Source organism: Thalia democratica, chromosome 6, assembly GCF_965202585.1.
Source record: "Thalia democratica chromosome 6, ktThaDemo2.hap1.1, whole genome shotgun sequence".
NCBI lineage: Eukaryota > Metazoa > Chordata > Thaliacea > Salpida > Salpidae > Thalia > Thalia democratica.
In genome coordinates this window covers 12,528,937-12,547,302 of record NC_139170.1, presented here as the reverse complement: position 1 = coordinate 12,547,302, position 18,366 = coordinate 12,528,937, and the positions used below count along the sequence as shown (strand labels likewise).

The 18,366-nt window shown below is 29.0% G+C and overlaps 1 protein-coding gene across 2 annotated transcripts in view; it reads right to left on the bottom strand.

Moving 5' to 3' along the window:
* Window positions 1-18,366, bottom strand: part of LOC145838158 (voltage-dependent L-type calcium channel subunit alpha-1D-like) — a 57,234-nt gene that overhangs the window by 7,463 nt on the left and 31,405 nt on the right. Inside the window, exons 8-30 of one of the 2 annotated variants that reach the window (XM_082945710.1) lie at window positions 16,645-16,841; window positions 16,226-16,329; window positions 15,654-15,799; window positions 14,924-14,999; window positions 13,708-13,868; window positions 13,058-13,218; window positions 12,576-12,643; window positions 11,210-11,402; window positions 10,537-10,787; window positions 9,388-9,537; window positions 8,837-9,073; window positions 7,159-7,296; window positions 6,683-6,841; window positions 6,055-6,090; window positions 5,218-5,345; window positions 4,816-4,957; window positions 4,463-4,588; window positions 4,009-4,180; window positions 3,518-3,676; window positions 3,256-3,366; window positions 1,331-1,417; window positions 621-752; window positions 223-380 (exon numbers count right to left, since the gene is read on the bottom strand). In XM_082945710.1, coding sequence (XP_082801836.1) covers window positions 223-380; window positions 621-752; window positions 1,331-1,417; window positions 3,256-3,366; window positions 3,518-3,676; window positions 4,009-4,180; window positions 4,463-4,588; window positions 4,816-4,957; window positions 5,218-5,345; window positions 6,055-6,090; window positions 6,683-6,841; window positions 7,159-7,296; window positions 8,837-9,073; window positions 9,388-9,537; window positions 10,537-10,787; window positions 11,210-11,402; window positions 12,576-12,643; window positions 13,058-13,218; window positions 13,708-13,868; window positions 14,924-14,999; window positions 15,654-15,799; window positions 16,226-16,329; window positions 16,645-16,841 — 3,292 coding nt within the window. The remainder of the gene's footprint in view (window positions 1-222; window positions 381-620; window positions 753-1,330; window positions 1,418-3,255; window positions 3,367-3,517; window positions 3,677-4,008; window positions 4,181-4,462; window positions 4,589-4,815; window positions 4,958-5,217; window positions 5,346-6,054; window positions 6,091-6,682; window positions 6,842-7,158; window positions 7,297-8,836; window positions 9,074-9,387; window positions 9,538-10,536; window positions 10,788-11,209; window positions 11,403-12,575; window positions 12,644-13,057; window positions 13,219-13,707; window positions 13,869-14,923; window positions 15,000-15,653; window positions 15,800-16,225; window positions 16,330-16,644; window positions 16,842-18,366) is intronic. The other variant, XM_082945712.1, reaches the window with a different exon arrangement.

The following is an 18,366-nucleotide window of genomic DNA, read 5'->3' as shown; positions in this document are numbered from 1 at the left end:
TTCAAAAGCAACATTTTAAGCCTTAAGTAAAAAGTACTGAAAAAAAAAATTAAGATTACTTAACAGATACTGCTAACTATGTGTTTAGCTGCTCCAAACTTGGCTTTTTAAATAACGAGATTTTTTTAGAAACTAATTAGGTTTTTAATAAAAAAAAATGAAATTTTTGTATGATTGAGTGAAATTATTTTCAAGCAAAAGTGTTAATTTACAACCAATTACCTGAAAAGAAGCAGGACACTGTAAAAAAAGGTGGAGAAATTGTTGTTTCTGTTTATTTGTGAATCCGCGAGCTGCTTCACTTTACCGAACAACTGCATACCAATGACCGCATAAATGAAGAAAAGCAGAACAATCAACAGGACGACGTAGGGGAGAGCCTGTTGTTTGAGGTATTAGTTTTACAAAGTGGTAAGATGCTACGATAACTTTATTTTACAGCTTGTTTTATTAAATCTTAACGGTTTAATAGATGTTACTTCTACTTGATAAATATTAAAAAAAAAAAACTTAAAAAAAAATTTAATGATAATTGTATTGCAACAAATCTGATCAGTTAAAAATAATTAAGTAGAAAAAAATAAAAATAAAAATATTACAAATATGGTAAATAAAAATACCTGGAAAGACTTCAAAAAAGTCCATAGCAACGTCCTGATGCCCTCACCTCTGCTAAGAAGTTTAATGAGCCTCATCACCCGAAAGAGTCGAAAAAAGTTTACTTTCATACCACCACGTTCTTTCTTGTTTAACTAAAAGAAATTTAAGTTATAAAACAATGAAAAAGTGTCAAAGGAAACTGTGTAATTTTCAAAACTTAAACTTTTTTTAGTTTTTATGTTTAGAAAAGTAGTCGTTTAAGTAAGTTTAAAATAATCAGACTTTATTAGCAATCATATAGAAATCAACATAGGTTAAAAAAGTTATTTAAATTGTAGTGAATAACTAAAAGTTTTCTTAGAACAGGTGTTTATACTATTCTATTCATTTTGTAATTAAAATGAATTGCCAAATCTTAAGCAATCTACAAAAAATAATTAATATTATTTTTTTCAATTAAATTGATACATGCATTGATAAAAAAAAACAAAAATTTATACAACGTATAAACAAAATAGATGTGTATATACTGTGCTTACTAATGACTATACCATAAAAAGATAATACTTTTTCTCTGTAAGTTTTATCTTAAGTATGTGTGTAAGTTTTAAAAGTTTAAAATGTTAAATATTTTTAAGTATTAAAAACAGTTATACTAAAAAAAGGTTTTAATTCTTAAAAAAAGAGTTTAATCCGTACTTTTACATAGTATTTAGTTTGTTTATCTTACCGTGTCTACGAGATTCATAATAATATCAACTAGACTGCCAATTACGATGATTCCATCAAAAGCGTTCCACAGGTCCTTGAAGTAGTGCTATATGAAGTAGACAACATACTAGTTACTACATTGTGCATGAAATTACACTTTTGTGAAAAAAAATTAATTGTATGAAGTTATGCTAGTGATAGTGCGAGATATCTAACAATGATCATGTGATATAATTTTTTGTAAGATTACAAATTTGTGCTCAAGAGAGCTTGTAAAAGAATATCAGAACTTTGTTTTTTTTAATAATTAATTTGCAAATGAAAATATTATACTTTATATGTAATTTAGTACGTAGTAGATAAAGTTTTCAAGTAAAAAAGTCAAAACCTTGGAAATATATTCCCTTATATGTTGTATAGTTTATAAAACCCATATAATTTAGGCTTACAATGTTCGTTTTATGGAAAGAAAAATGACAATTAAAAAGTTTACAATTCATTTCGTTTTTATTTTGATTGGTTGTAAAAACATACATAATTATCAACGACAGTTTCACAGTGAAACTTGAAGTCTAAAACGATTTGTAATTCTCAAACGCACGGCTTAGTGTCAATTTTTTTTAGACAGAATCAGTGCACTTATTGATGAACATTTAACAGCGAGTGTTCTAGTATCTGAATGACAGTATGACGTGTGAAAACAACAAAGAGTACAAATTAGCATCTTTGCTCGGTCTTAATACCACTCAGCTGCTTATTAAGACTTGGCACTACAGCTAGGTGTTTATACTCATGTATAACACACCCAGCAACGACAGTTATTACGTTTAGTAATTGTGACGTCATAATACGGCTACCACGGTACTAACTTCCTGTTGCTCCGCAATTATGTCAATGTAGCTTCCTACAACGACTACGAAGTCCCAAACATTCCACCAAGAATTTTTAAACTCCTAGTATGTTTAAATTTGTTTGTAAAAACTCTAGTTAGAGAGCTTTAATTAATCGTTTAAAAGTGTATGAAAATTTTGTTTGCTTCAGTTGACTGTTGTCTTAAAATTACTGACAATAGCAATCAAACAAAAAAAATCTAAAGATGATGTAACAATATGTAATATTGAATATTTAGTTAAAATATATTTTAACAAATTATCAAAGAATATTGTTGATATAGTTTGCTTCTACTTATAAAACTTCAATTTTTTAATACAAGCATGTTAAAGTTTTGTAATTGATATTAATTTTATAACTTTGTGTAATTCTAAATAATACTTTTTTATAGAATATGTAAAAAGTAAGCTTAAATTACGTTTTTATTACATATCTTTTAAAATAATTCTAATAAAAGCTTCTTCGTGATATTTTGGCGTGACGTTTTTATTATTTTTGTTTTATAAGAACTAAATTTAATATCATATTTTATGCGTATACAGGTTATAAAAATTTGTTATAAACCTTAATCATATTCAATTGTATAACTGTTTCAAAAGCATCATGTATATACCTATACCACAAACAGGTTAAAATTGCTCAAGTAACTATTTTTATTTTGTTTATATTTTTTGATTATTAAAAGTTTAACTTACAAGTTTATATTATAATCCTGTAGATTATAATATTTCAAAAAAAATAAACATGTGTGCAGCAACCCACTAAATGAAAAACTTGGTGCACGGAAGACTATATTTTTAAATACACTTAGAAAGGAATTTTTTATGGCTTATTAGTTTCTATCGAGTAAGCTAGTTAAAAAGTATAAGAATAGAAGAGTTTAAGCAAATAAAGTTCTATTAGAGTTGAAGAATGTATAACATCGTTTTTTAATGAAAATAAAAAATTTATTTGTTATAAAAGAAATATTGTATCAGTAGCAGATCTTTACAAAGTTTATAACATATATTAGTCTTAGTTTAAAAAAAAACTAACTACTTTAACAAAACTTACCCTTGGTGTGAAGGCAATTAATTTTACAATCATTTCGACAGTGAACAAAGCAGTGAATATGTAGTTCATAATGTTAAGTGTGTCTGTAAACCGCTGACTCTGTCCTTTGTGCTATAAAGTTTGTTAGCTTTACTATGCAAACTTTATAAACAAAACAAACATATCGAGTTTATAATGTATGTTACAATGTTATCTTTAGTTTGAAGAAGTTTACTTTTAGTGTTTGTATTATCGAAAAGAACCATTGAAACAAAGTTCTAACCTGCACAGCAAGGCAGACAGTGTTGAGCAAGATGAGGAAGAGCATGAAGTATTCGAACAGAGTCGAGTTGACCACTTGCCACGCTTTGTACTGCCATTTGTTGGTGGGAATGTACCTTCTCACCGGTTTCGCTTTCAATGCGTACTCAACGCACTGTCTCTGTGTATTAAGTAGGCAATAAGTTAAAAATAATAAGTTAAAAGTGATGTTTCAAACAAAAACTAGTTTAATACACTAAGTAGCTAAAATAAAAAAAAAGCTAAAGGTTTGTAGAAGCCGAATAACAAAGGTAAAAAATAGAACTGAAAGTTTACTACTGAACATTCTTATTTTTTTGCTATAGTTTCTGTAAAAAATGAAAGAAGCTTTTTGTTTAGTTTTTTGATGAAACTAATAGTTATTTTAAGTAGTTAACTGTTACCACCAACAGTTAAGTTTTACAACCAGCTACGAACGCTTTAAAAACATATTCTCTTCACGAATTTTCATACCTGGTTTTTGTCAAGTTCGCAGTTCTTGTACTCTTGCTCGCCCTCCTGCTGGAACGTGACAATGACGAAACCGACGAATATGTTCATCATGAAGAAGGCGATCACGATGATGTAGATGATGTAGAATATCGCCACCCACTGGCCACCTACTCTTATCGAATTGTGCAGGATTCTGTGTGAATAGTTTGTCAGGTATTGCTACAAATAGGGTTACTTTGTTTATATGATTGATCATAATGATGTTCTTATTTTGTTTTACAAATTTAGTTTAAAACTTTAGTAATTGATTATAGTTGTCTGATATTTAGATAGATTTGCGTACATCAAAATCTAGAAAGCGTTTATAAATAAACATTGCTAAGATAATTTTAAGCGCAAGCCTTTAAATGAAACAGTTGAATAAAGACCGAGTGTTTTAAAAACTATTCAAAGGAAAAGTACACCAGCAACTTACGCTGGCCACCCTTCAAAAGTTGCGACCACGAATAAGGTCAGCATGGCGTTGACCACATTGTCGTAATTGAAATCGTTTGAACCCCAACTAGCAATACTGTCGTTATTCCACTCGGCTGTTTTGTTTCTTAAAAAAAGAAAACTTTGTTTAGCAAGTAACAATAACTTTAAAAAAAGATGAAAAAAAGTTGAAGTAAGAATTTTTTCTTTTTATATCTAAAGCATTCTGAGTTCAAAATATAATAAAACACAACCTATTAAAACAAGGATAGTTTACGATGATATATGATTGTAGTTTAGAGCCGTATTAAAGTATTTAAAAACAATTATCTATTTGATTAAAAAAAATCTCACAAGCATTCAATGGAGCCTAAACTGGCTTCAGATCCGTTTGAAAACTTGCATGTTCCCATTTTACCCTTGAACAGCTGAACACCAATGCACGCGAACATGAACTGAAGAAGCGTTGTTATGGCAACTATGTTTCCGATCGTTTCTAAATACATTAGTTTACTGTTAGTTTTATGTTATAAGTATAAAAGTTGTGTTTTTTGTTCTACACCAGTTGCTTTGGAAATATTTAAAGCCATTTTAAAATGACGTGTAGTTTATACAAATTTTATCTAAACTCAAATTCAACTATTTTGTAACCTTTAAAAACAACTTATTGATTTATAACAGTTATAGTAGTTAAAGAAAACTTTAAAAAATAAATATAAAAATCGTAACAGTTAGTGAACTATAAACTGAACTCACTTAAAGCAACGAAAACGCACTGAACAACGTGCTTGAGGCCTTTCGCCCTGTTGATTGCTCTTAACGCCCTTAAAACTCGCAGAACTCGCAGAATCTTTAAAGCTGATAAAGTTCCTTTTTTGGTGTCCCTAAAGTTAAAAAAGTGTTTCAAGTTCTAGAGCTATATTTTTGCAAAAAGTTTAAACACATTTTTATTGAAAATACTATATAAAATTACACAAAAAAAAGTTTTGAATCGTCTTTTGTTTTGAATTTAACCGAGTTATCAATAACAAAAACAAGTAGGTGATAAAGATATGTCGATAATAATAAAAGTAGATTTTTTCTAGGTCGTAATTTATAAGTTAAGCTGAAAGTTAGTATACATGCACTTTAAAGTTTTGGTTATGTAAATACTTATATATGGTCTGAGTATTTTTATAGGTTAACTAGTTATAAACATATTATTACATGCGTAATTAAAAAAGCAAACCTTAAACTAGTTTAATCATAGTTAACAAATTAAAAATATTTAGTTTTTCATGCCATTGGACTTTTTTCTTGTTTCTTTATCCGCAAGACAAAGAAATTTCTAAAACAATTTCAAGCCACCCTTATAAATAATATTTTGTAGTTGAATTATTCATAATGATTAAAAGAAGAGAGTATATTTTATTAAGGCTAATGAAATTTTTAAACACGACTTAAAGTTATCGAAGCGTGCAAAAATTAAAATTCTTTTTAAGTTAATCAAAGTCAAAGAGTTCCAGTCTATTTTCTAGAGATTATTGAGGTTCACCAAATTAAATAATTTAAATAATTAGCTTTTAGTATTTGGTTGGCATGGCAACAACAAACCTGGGAGTGTCCACATTGAACGACATCTCTACAAATCTTTTTAGTTCAAACAATATTTTAAGTATAATATAAACAAAATGATAAAAACAACAATTTAAAGCTAGTTCAAACTATAAGACGCAAGTGTTAAATATACTTTAACTAGCCAAAACAAACAGCTAGTTTAAGTAGCTATTTAAATTATATAAAATATTATAAGTGAAAAAACTTTTGAATTTCAAATATATATACTTACTGTAGTTTTACTTTTATAATACTTGCCTTTAATCTGTTAAATTTGTAAAAAACAATAACAAAATATTCAAGAAAATGTGTCTTTAAAGCTAAACTAGGTGAAAAATTTCTTTACTGTTAAACGTGTTAAAAGTAATTCTTCTTAAAGTTTGAAATGGTTTTTATTCCACCCAACAACCGTCAAAATGGGTTTTAAAGAAGTTTGAAATATTGGTTTTACTTATTCATTTAAAACTAAACTTGTATGACAAAATAAAATCTTTATTTTCTTATTAAAAAACTTAATTCTACTGAAAACGGAAGCAGAATTTTTTTAACTTGAAACAGCTGAAACAATTTATTATCGGAAACAAGAAAATACTTATAAAGCACAATGTTTTTTATAAAAACTTACGCGAGTGAAATGGATGCGATTGACACGCAGACTACGAGCAGGTCAAGAACGTTGAAAAAGTTGCGCAAGTACGCCCCCTTGTGGATAAACACGCCGAATGCGATCATCTTGAGAATAATCTCCATGGTGAAGATCGTAGTGAACACGTAGTCGATTTTACTGCTCAAGTTTTTAACTTTCAAAAACTTAAGCTTTTTTTTTTGCTTTCAAACATAAGTATAAACGGTCTTTAAATTATTTTTTTTGTATGAGTGTTGGCAAAACTGCTATTGTAGTGTTAAATTAAAAATAGCAATCAAACGGTTCGTATTTAATTTAGTTTAGATTTTCAAAGAAAACAAGGTAAACAAAAATGCTTCCAAATTTTAACTCGAACACTATTGTTATGTTTAAAAAGTAGCTTAACATTTTCATAGCTAAAGTTTTGTCTATCAATTAAAACAAAAATAACTAAAAAGTAAATTATTGAAACTAACTCTAGCACTTTGTTTAAGGTGCTTTGTTGCATGAGGGGTTGTTCCAGAGCAAGTGCGAGACTGCTGAGCATGATACAAACAAACACGCAGTTGTTGAAATACTTGTTGTTTGTAATGTTATAGCACACTTTTCGAAATCTGTGAATATTTTTTTTTAAATAACTTAAAAACAGGTGTTTATTTTTTTAACACATATTGAAAAACGTAGTTCATAAGATTTTAATAATGTACAATAAAAAATCACAAAGTATTTTCATTACCAAACATATTTCGTTTGATTATTAAGTTCAAATACTTTTGTATTATGATATGAAATTTTTCAAAATTTACAATTACTATTATTAAGCAGGTTTGAGAAGTATAGTGAAATTGAATTGTGCAAATTTTGATCATCATGTTTTTTTGTCTTGTTTTAGATCGTTATCCTAACAAAAACTATTATATAAGATTATCGCTACTAGTAGTTTTATTCAATAGATAATCTACTAAAACTGAAAGCATTCAAGTTCACTCGAATCTGCATGTTAGAAGTTGTTTTGCCAAAAACAGCACCTTTTCACGCGCCTCAGTATTCGAACTTTGTTGCAAGTGCTGCTTTGTTATTATTGTGTTCGAGGACGATCACTAAATCTTATGAGAGCTTTTTCGTTGCAAATTATATCTGAATTATATTGTATCTTGATTTGCAAGTTGTAAGAGTGAAGGATCGATTTTTTTTTTATGTTGTTGCTACAAACAAAGCTACACATTTATACATAATAGTGAAAAAAAGAGATAAACTACTTATATTGATAGCGATAAGTTTTGCGCAAATTAACTTTTATTGAAATTTTTTATTTATAAAAACGTTATAAACCACAGATAATATAAGCTCGTTAAATAAAAATATTAAGTATTAAACCTACACCACTAGTTATATAAGCAATAGAAAAAAACAATAAACTATACATTAATATTGAAATTATATTTTATGCTAAAACCACAAAGTAGATCGAAGTCAAATAGTAAAACCTGAAGGACTATAATCTTATTGATTTTAAGTGCTTTAAAATTTACATGTGTATCTTGCTTTTGTGTATTATATATTGTTCGATATCAAAGTTAAAATCAAACAGTTTAGTTAAATTAAATATTTCATTGTTTATAAAGCATTTATAAATGTAAATTTCCGAAAAAATTAGTCTCATTTTAGTATGATAGCTAGAAAAATACTCAAGTATATTAAAAAGATTAATTGTTTTGTTAAAATGTTTTATGAATTTTATATCAATAAAAGCGTTTTTTTTTATTGGAATAAAAACTACAAAAACTTTTTTAGTTTGAAGAAATAAAAGTTTTGTAAAAAAACAAAGTATTATAGTTTAACCAATTTATTTAAAAGTTTTTAATGTTTTAGAATTGAGTTTTTTTATTAAAACTTATTTATCTAAAAATTATAAATCAAAAAAAAAAAGGTAAGTTCTATAAAAAAAAAAACTTTAAAATTTAAAAAGGTAAAATATTTAACAAATCAAACAGTGGTTATAAAAAATACACTTTTTCACTTTGATAAAATTAAAAAACCTCTGCATAACGTGAACTGATTTAAATGAATAAACAAAAATACAAATAGAAAATTGTCCTTTTTTAAAAGTAAACAAACTATGATTTTATTAATTTTTTATCTAGCAACAGTAACCTGTTAGTGAACGAAAACACGAAGAAGGAGGAAGATTCCGGCATCTGCTGCTTCACCTCCTTCAGGTTGAACTCGGACAAGCGCCGGGGTCTCGGCCCCACCGGGATCGTCGGCTGCTCCTCGTGCTCCGATTCGTCGTCGAGGGAGTTTCCCGCTTCGATGGACCCCAGCGACAGATCGGCGGAAGTGTGCCCGTTCTCGTAGGACCCACACTCCGAAGACGGCGTCACTTTTATCCTGGGAGTTTTGAAAAAATGTTAGTTGTTTCTAGTTTTTAACTGCGGCTTGGTTTTACAGACTTTATTGATTTCATCGCTTTTATTTAAGGTATTTAGTATTCAAAATGTTCAATTTTTTTTTATTATTTACAACATTTTAATAGTAACTTTAGATAAAACTTGAAGCTATGTTATAGTTTCCATATACTTAAAAAAAAACTTTGTCTTTTTTTAATCAAACTTTGTACAGTTTTAACCTCATGGCAAGTTTATAAACTTTTCAGCGTTACAGTGAGCTTAAAAATTTGAACTGTTTCAACACATAAAACTCACTTCACGTCGGCGCAGTTCAAAGTTCTACCGTTCGATTCCACCACGTTTCCATTTGTTTCGTTGGAACTTTTGTTTTCTTCACAATCGTAAGTTATGGCGGTTTTGTTTTTATTTTTTTTGTACGCTCCCGTCTTTCGTTGAAACAGTTTTCTGCAAACATCACACAGTTAAATTTTATATGCAAATATGGAGAAACTAAGTTTTTCATCACAAAGTTTATTTTATGTATGCAACAAAAAAGTAGAGTTACTCCGAACTATTTATTATGTTATATAAAAGTGAAAAAAAAGACAATGTCTAAAAAGTTTTTGTTAATTGCTTAGATATATTCGAACAAACCAAAGCTTATACACTTAACATAAAGGTTTAAAATTTTTTAAATTAGTTCCCGATATAACGTTGTTTTTTAGACTTTTTGTAGTAAGTAAGTTCAAAACATTATACTCTTTGTTTCGCTCGTAGCTGTATTAATTTTCTAGTTTTCAGTTTGTTTTAATCTATGAAACAGCTTTTTATTTTGAATTGTGATAGTTGTCATCATCGGATTTAAAAGTCGTAAAAAACAGTAAAATTTTGTATAAAAATAAGTTTAAGTACACATTTTGTGTTACAGTTTTACAAAACATGCATAGTTGTATAGTTGAAAACTATGATAAAAACTATGATGATAGACAGAATAATTACATTGACATTTTAGTTGTCTAGTAGTTAGTATCTAAACAAGTTGAACGAAATTTCAATTAAGGTTTTTAAAAAACTTTTGTTAATTTAATTAGGTTTGTAGGGCTGTCAAAAATCTAAAACATCAATAAAAAAAAAACGCATAGGTTGATTTTGTAAACATGTGAGGCTGTTTTGTACTATAAATTTTTAGTTATACTTATAAATTGCAAACATTTTGCGCAATAAGACTTATTTTTTAAAAATTTATACGTCAGGAAAACATAAAAAAATACCAAAATCTTCGTACAAAAATGCTTAAGTTATAAAAAAAAACTTACTTAAAAACTTTATACTTTAGTTAACCACAGAAGTTTTAAAGAAATGCAAAGTATGCAAAAAGCAAACTCGTCAAACAATTAACAAAAACAAAGTTTTAATTATTCTACCTGTTTTAAAACCAATCATAGTTTCTACTCAAAAACCAACTTGAGGTTCCTCAGCCGCCGCTTCTTCCTCCGCTTGTCTTCCTCCGCCTTCTCCTTCTGCGCGATGTTCAGGCTCTCCGCGTCCGCCAGGTTGTCCACCGCGATGGCCAGGAACACGTTGAGGAGGATGTAGTTGCCGCCGATGAACAGCGTGATGAAGTAGACGGACAGCAGCAGGCCGTTGGACTCGGCCCCCCCGTACGAGTAGATGCCGTTGTACATGACCAGGTTCCAGTCCTCGCCCGTCAGTATCTGCGCGGTGGTAGCGACTTGTTTTCAAACTCGTTTGTACGAGAACGCCTATTACAGCGCGGTCGAGGCTTACAGTAGCACTTAGTTGAATAAAAATCTTAAACCATTGTTTGTTTTGACAGGTAAATATGAAAACTACATAAAGACATGTAAAGCACTTGTTTAAGGCAGTTTTTTTATAGTTACGTTTAACTTTTGTGTAAGAAAAAAAAAAGTTTAAAGACTTTTGTAAAAGAAGACGAGTTTCACTGTCAATATTTTTCTAAGTTTTAACATCTAATTTTAGCGAAATTATATCGTTAGTAAGGTAGTTAAAATCTCTTGCTCATTTAAACTCGTAGAACTTGGTTTTCGTAAGTTTAAATTTTATTCAAAAATAGTTGATTAAACAAAAAAAAAAAGTTAATATAGTATCAGCTAACTTGAAACACGGTGAGAATGGCTTGGTAGAAGGATGTGAAGTTAGAGTCTAGTTCGAGTTTGTTCTTGAAGCATATTTGCATTCCAAGAAGAGCGAATATAACAATAAACAGGAACAAGAGAACCAACAAACCGACTATTGATCTTATTGAGTTGACCAATGACGCTACTAGATTACTCAATGAGGTCCAATAGCTGTTGTTAGGTATAATTTAATGTAATTTTTTTGATACTCAATCCTTGTAGTTCTTAGAGTACAGTATATAGATTGAACTAAATTTGTACATTCTATATAAAACCACATTTGAGTGATTATAAGAAAAAGCAAAATAAATTAATTAAATCTATTAAATTTTTCAACTCGTGTTTACGGATCTAAAAAGTGCGGGTATAGAAAATTTTCTATGAAACAATATTTTCATTTGAAATTAAAACGCAAAACTTTATTCTCTCTTAAAATTTAAACCTAAACAGTCCAGAGTTAAGTGCTTGCTTTTATGTTTTTATCAAAAAGCATTTAAAATCAGAATTAAGTTACGAGTACTTAAGATAAATTTCTGAACTGGCATTAACGAAATACGTAGATTCCAATTAATTTGTGTGGAGCAAAATAAGAAAAAATTCTAAAATTTACAAAAATGTTCATCTGGGAATAAAAAATTGTATGTGATAGCGATTGCAATATTTGTTTACGACTAAGTTTTATTCAACACAAAGGGTATGAAGAAATAAATTCTACTGCTAATTTAAAAACAAATCTCAATTAATCGAATTTGACTGTTTGGTACTTTTCCTTCTAGTAAATACTTGTTGAAAAGTACTACTTTATAAAAATTCAAGTAATAATAAATAATGTCTATTAAAAATCATGTGAATGCAATTAGGTTTTGAATATTTATAAAAAACTCTAACAAAAAAGTTTGTGCTTCGAATTGTATCTGAAAAGTTTTATGGGGTTGAAAATAAAGTAAGTATTTAAAGATTAGATTGATATTTTGTAACAGCAAGCGTACAAACTTTATTCTCGATAACGTATGAGATCAATAGTCTGTCTAATCGCAATGAAGTTTACTGTTGGAGTCAACCAATTTGTCTTATCATCATCAAACTCTAATTACGATTTACATTAGAATAAATTTACTCATAACAGTGGCTTATTCGGCGAGCCGTAACCTTTCATTTGCGAAATCAAATTAAACTTGCAGCCTTTGAACTACCGCTACAAATTCCTTTTCTTACTCAACAAGCCGTGCATAATGCCAGCAATAAACTGTTATTATGATAAGATGTATTACAGTATGTGTGTATTTAAGTAGTTCACGGTCGATTTTTTTGTCGTTAACATTTCATTACAGCTGAAAAACAAACCTTGTAACTTTGAAAATTCTCAGCAGTCGAATGCAACGTAAAACTGATATTCCAATTACAGGTACATTCTGTAAAATGTTTACTTTTTTAAACTCAAACTAGTGTTACTCATAAATCAGTTATTTTAGTAATAATATGGGCATAAATATTATAGTGTTGTTAGTTAAAATAAATGTAAGTGAAAAGTTTTTGTTTTAGAACAACAAAAGTAAAGTTTACGTTTCGTAGAAACTGAACGTAAACGACAGTTTAATTGTGAAAATTGAAACGCAATAAGCTTAATTATAAAGCAATTATTTAAACACTTTGAAGTCGTAGATTTTTCTGAGTTTTCTATAAACAATAAATTTTTTTCTATCAAGTAATTAGGCGCTGATGTTTTCATCATAACATGCTTATATTTTTGGACTAGCTTTTAACTAAAAAAGCTACGAAAACTTTACAACTTTAATAAAACTAACAAACTACTGTTTCAAACTTACAGCTATGCTCTTGGTAACGATCATCTCCCCAATACCGGCACACACCACCAAGGAATCGAACCTGTTGAACAGAGAAACCCAGTATATTTTGATGCCGAGCGCGTACATTTTTATCAGCATTTCCAATGTGAATATGAACAGCATGGCAGTGTTGATCAGCTCTTTGAGTAGAAGTTAGTTGTTACTTAATGAATTAATAAAAACATGCTTCAATTTTTCATAAATCACAAAGTAAAACGTACTGCTTAATTTCATGTAAAATTTTACGCACACTTTTTTAAACTACAAACTGCAGTATTTGTACTTTAGTCGTTTAGTACTTTAAAACTGATTTTAACCTTTTCTTTTAATTTTGTAAAAAAAAATATTTATACTTAATCATCTAATTTTCTTAATAAAACATTTGTTTCAAGAAAATGAGTTTCTAATTAAAGTTTCTAGCTCATTAGAGTTAAAAATAGCTTTAATTACATAATAGTTTTGTACAAAATATTACAACATTGCTGTCATTACCTGACCCAAAATAAAAACTATCAAAACTTTTAATACTAAAAAAAAAATATTAAAGTTTCAAGTACAACAATCCAACAAGTAAAATTGAAAGCTTAAAAAACACACGCTCAAAACCGTAACTTGCAACAAAATTTTACCCTGGACGTAGGTGAGCCACTTGGGCTGCCTGTCGTGCTCGGAGGCGAAGGTGAGCGTGTTGACGAACACGAGGAAGATGACCAGCCAATAGAAAGCCTGCGATTTGACGATCTTGCGGCATTTGATCTTCGTCTGCGTGTTCAGCTTCCTCCACCTTCGGCTGTTTTCATTGGTTGAAAGTTTTGTAAGAAAGCGATAATTAAACGTAAAAAGTTAGCAGGAAAAGTAAGGAAGTTGAGAAAATTTAATAGTCATAAAGTTTGCTGACAAAAACTGCAAAAGTATTAAGCCATGAACATTTTCTAGCTATTCTAGTTAGATAATTCTTTATAAAAAGTGTTATCCTTTAAGAAACAGTTTTTTACAATAATTTAATACTTATAAGTGTTGTTTTAAACTTTTTCACAACAAAAAAAAAGAATTTTTTGAATAGTTTGAATAGTTTCAATGAAAAGACTGAAAGAAAACGTAAACAAGTAAAAGCAAAGTTCAGAATCAAGATAAAATAAGAAGAGTATAAGTTTGCATGAGATGACAACAATTTAAAAGTTATCGAAAAAATTAAATAAATTCAAAGTAAAGCCTTAGAAAGTTCATTCTTACTTTGGGTTGGTTCTTTTTGACTGCGACGACCTTTCAATGAAAAGTTTTGACAAGATGAATTTGAAACGGTTTGTCAAATGTGCAAGCGTTCACAATAAATATCAGATGATTCAACGTGAAGCCGCATGAAAGTAATGAAAGTAAAAGTGTGAGTAAACAAATAAAAAAACGTTTACAGTAAACAGAACAGATATTTTTGTTACAAACAAACAATAGAACCCGGTGACCTATATAAGTAAGTGTGTCAGTCTTAGCTTATTTAAATTGTGGCTAGTTGTTTAAAATAAAGAACATTTTTAAATTAAATATTAAAAAGTGTAAAATAAGAACAAGAAGTTTACAGAGAGTTAAAATGAAACTATGAATGAGAAAATTATAAGCAGAAAAACCCTGCTATTTTAGTAACAAAATTCCGTGCAATTTATAAATCAATTTATTATTACCACTGTAAGATGAAAAAGCTTTTAACACTAACTTTTTGAGGTATAAAAGTAGTAAACATAAAATTTATAGTTTAACATTTTTATAAAAATATAAATGTTTTACTTTGTTCAGAACTTTTTAAGTATTTCTCTTAAAAAAAGTATAAGAAATTGTAGTAATAAAACATACTTTTGCCTTCTAAACCAATTATCATCAGTAACATGAGAATAGTCATCACTAGCTACATCTGATATTTCATTTGTGCCTGAAAAACAAATTATCTATCAACATGCTTGTAAGTAAAAGTAAAATTTTTCAGAGTGCTAAAAAAAGGTTTATAGATATAGAAAAAAAATACAAAGCTGGTAATCGTTTATTTATAAACACTAAAGTTGTATGTGAAAAGATTGAAAAGCAGTTTTCTCGATTGCTTAAGTATTTTTAAACATACATTTTTTTAATTTTAGTCATTTTGAAAGAACTCAAAATTTATTCTAATGTTAAACTTCATACATTATTTGAGAACTGATACAAAATTTTAGCATCATTACTACACAAATATGTTTATTTATACGCTATTATTGAATCCTGCTGAGTTGTATTGAGCTTTATAAGTGTTTTAAACTTTTACACTGTTCTAATAAATTAAAATCCAACTGCCATGAGTTATATCACTAATATAGCTTTACTTATTGACAATTAAAACAATTATACATACAATTCTACATACATCATGGAGCACCCTCATGAAGTTTTACTTTTAATGAATAGCATAAATATGTATAAAACAGTTGTTTAAATGAACAAATTTATTTGAATAGCATAGCATTATAACACCATCAAACTACGACCTGGTCTCTGAACATTAAAAATAAAAATCTAAAGAATAAAAAAAACTTAAAAACAAAAACAAATTTACTGTCGTCTTCCTCCACAGCCGCAATTTCCTCCGCCCGCGAAATCCACTCTGAGTAAAAGAGGACGTCCTGCTCAAGCTGCTGCCTTTCTCTCAGTTTTTGGAACTCCCCGCGAGCGTTCGCCTTTTCTCGCTCCTTTGAAAACTCCCTGCAAGTAGAAGTTTTTCAATGGGTGTTTCCCCTTTTTGAAAATTTTAAGTGCGCACGGCAAATAATTGATCATTTTTTATTTGAAGCCTGAATAAAGTATAATGGTAAAATGTGAGCTGCCGGAATTTTTGCTTAAAATCAATACATAGCTTTTAGAGTTTTCATTTTCTACTTTCAATTCATACTGAGAATAGAAAAATCTTTATCAGAAGTTTTTGAAACTTTCAACGTAGTTATATTTTGTTTATTTTATTAAGTATTTTGCATCATTACATTTTTAACAAGATGCTTTTTTTTAGATTGTCTATTGTCTCAAACTTATGCAAAAATGTAAAAGTTGCGTCACAGAAAACAAAAATTACACAAAGTTTTATTGAAATTAATCAACTTTCTAGAAAATACAAAAGTTGGTTGTCAAACGAACCCACTGAGAACACCAAGGATGAGGTTCATGACAAAAAACGAGCCTCCGATGATGAGCGACACGAAATATATCCACGGGTACTTGCTTCCCACCGCGTCGTTGCACTGTGACGTCATAAAACAATAGAATAAGCCTACTTTGTATTTTATCACTATTAGTAGGGTCTTGTTATTAGGGTTATTTTGGAGCTTAACAAATTGATGTAAAGAAACTATTTGAAATGAACAGACTTATTTTATTTTTATTCGAAAAGGCAAACTTGTATTACTTTGACCAAACTTTTATAAAAAAAAAAAAAGAAAAAAGTAAGCAACTAAACGTTTTTAAAAGGGTGACTTTTGTTTTTAAAATATAACAAGTATGATAAAAAACGCTTTAAAAACTTTGGCGCGTTCAACTAAAAACAAAACAACTCTGACGTCATACAGCACGTCGGTCCACCCCTCCATGGTGATGCACTGGAAGACGGTGATGACGGAGAAGTAGAAGGTGTCGAAGTTGGTGATGCCGTACGAAGGTCCCTCCCAGCCCTCGAGGCACGTCGAGTTGGCCGGACACTTGCGGCCGCTGTTCTCCGGCGCCGAGCACGGCTTCGAGTCCAGGTAGTCCTCCGTCACTGTTTTCAAGTATTTTTTAAATTGTTAAGAAAAATAGATGTAAAGTAGGTGTACTGGTGATATTTTTGCCTAACTTTGTTTCAATTTAGTCTACGTTTTGAAAGACCGATTGTTTAGTTTTCTATAAATTATTTGTTAAATTAAGTTTAGTTTTCTATAAATTAAAATCTACAGCTTTATCATTTTTTTTAATTATTAAAAAAATTTAAATTATCATAACTGGTTTTTAAAAAAACTTTTTTGAGTTTGCCACTATTTGTTCTAAATGTGATGTCAGCATTTTATACTTAAAAAATGCAGTCGTATACTAGCTTTTAAAAGTGCTAGATTTAAGTATAGAAAATAACTGTGTACTTTATAATCAATAATTAAATAGTTTAAAAAAAATGTTGTTGTCTTGTAAAAAAAACTTACAAAAAAAGTATGATGCAACAATTTAATTTCTAAAAGTAGATTTATAAAAATAAGTTATATATACTTTTAAGAATATGAATTTTCTTTAGTTTTTTGTTTTACTTAAAAACCGTTTTCTATGCTTAAGCAGATAAACTGTTAAAGGTATACATGCTAAAACATAGTGAATTTATCAGCTCTTATCAAAAAAGCTGTATTTCGTAGCTAGTAAATAATCAAGTAACCACAAAAATTGTTTTATACAAGTAAGTCACTGTTCGTTAAGTTTTTTCACCAAACATTCAAATGTACACTTTTAGTGTGTTTATTGCAAACGCAACAACTGCCAAGTACTTGTGTTATCATACCGTACTTAAACCGGTTTGTGCACAGCGGATTAGAACACCGCAAAGTTTGCGTGTGTATTCATCTGTGACGGTTATTTGACAACGTAACTTGGTAATACCACAGTATGTAAGCTAGCAATTCGAATGTCAAATGTGTACTTCAGTAAGCTGCAACGTAGCTTTCGACTGCTATGGGTGTTATGTAAAAGTTTATGAACCGTGTTCTAAGTCGCGTTCCAAATTTTTTCAGAAAATGCAGCTTTGAAAAAGTTTTACAGTGATTATAAGCTTAAATTAAATGTTTCATTGAAGTAGAGGAAAAAATAAACTAAAACAGTAAATTTAAAAAAAGAATAAAGTTTTACTTTAAAAATTATCAAGTGATGCAGGTGGTTTAAAAATAATGCATTAAAAAAAAAGAATTACCTTTGATAATGTACATTCAAGCCTGATGGTAAAACTAGGCACAACTGTTTAAACAAAAAAAAATGTAAATATTTCAGCGCATGTATAATAAAAAAGTTTAACTGAAAATGCTTTATCTTTTGTTGTTAAGAACCTTTAAAAATTAAATATATCAATGAAAGGATATTCAAATTAGTTTTGCTTTTAATATCTTAGACTGAAACCTTGTAAATACTGCATATTAGATTGACTACTTTTAAGTTACATACGAAGCACCTTTTGTTAGAAAACGCTCCGTGGCACACAGCAAAAAGTTAAGCTTTAGTGAAAAAGACAGGTATTAGTTTCTGCCACTCATTGGAAAGAAAGAAAAAAGTAT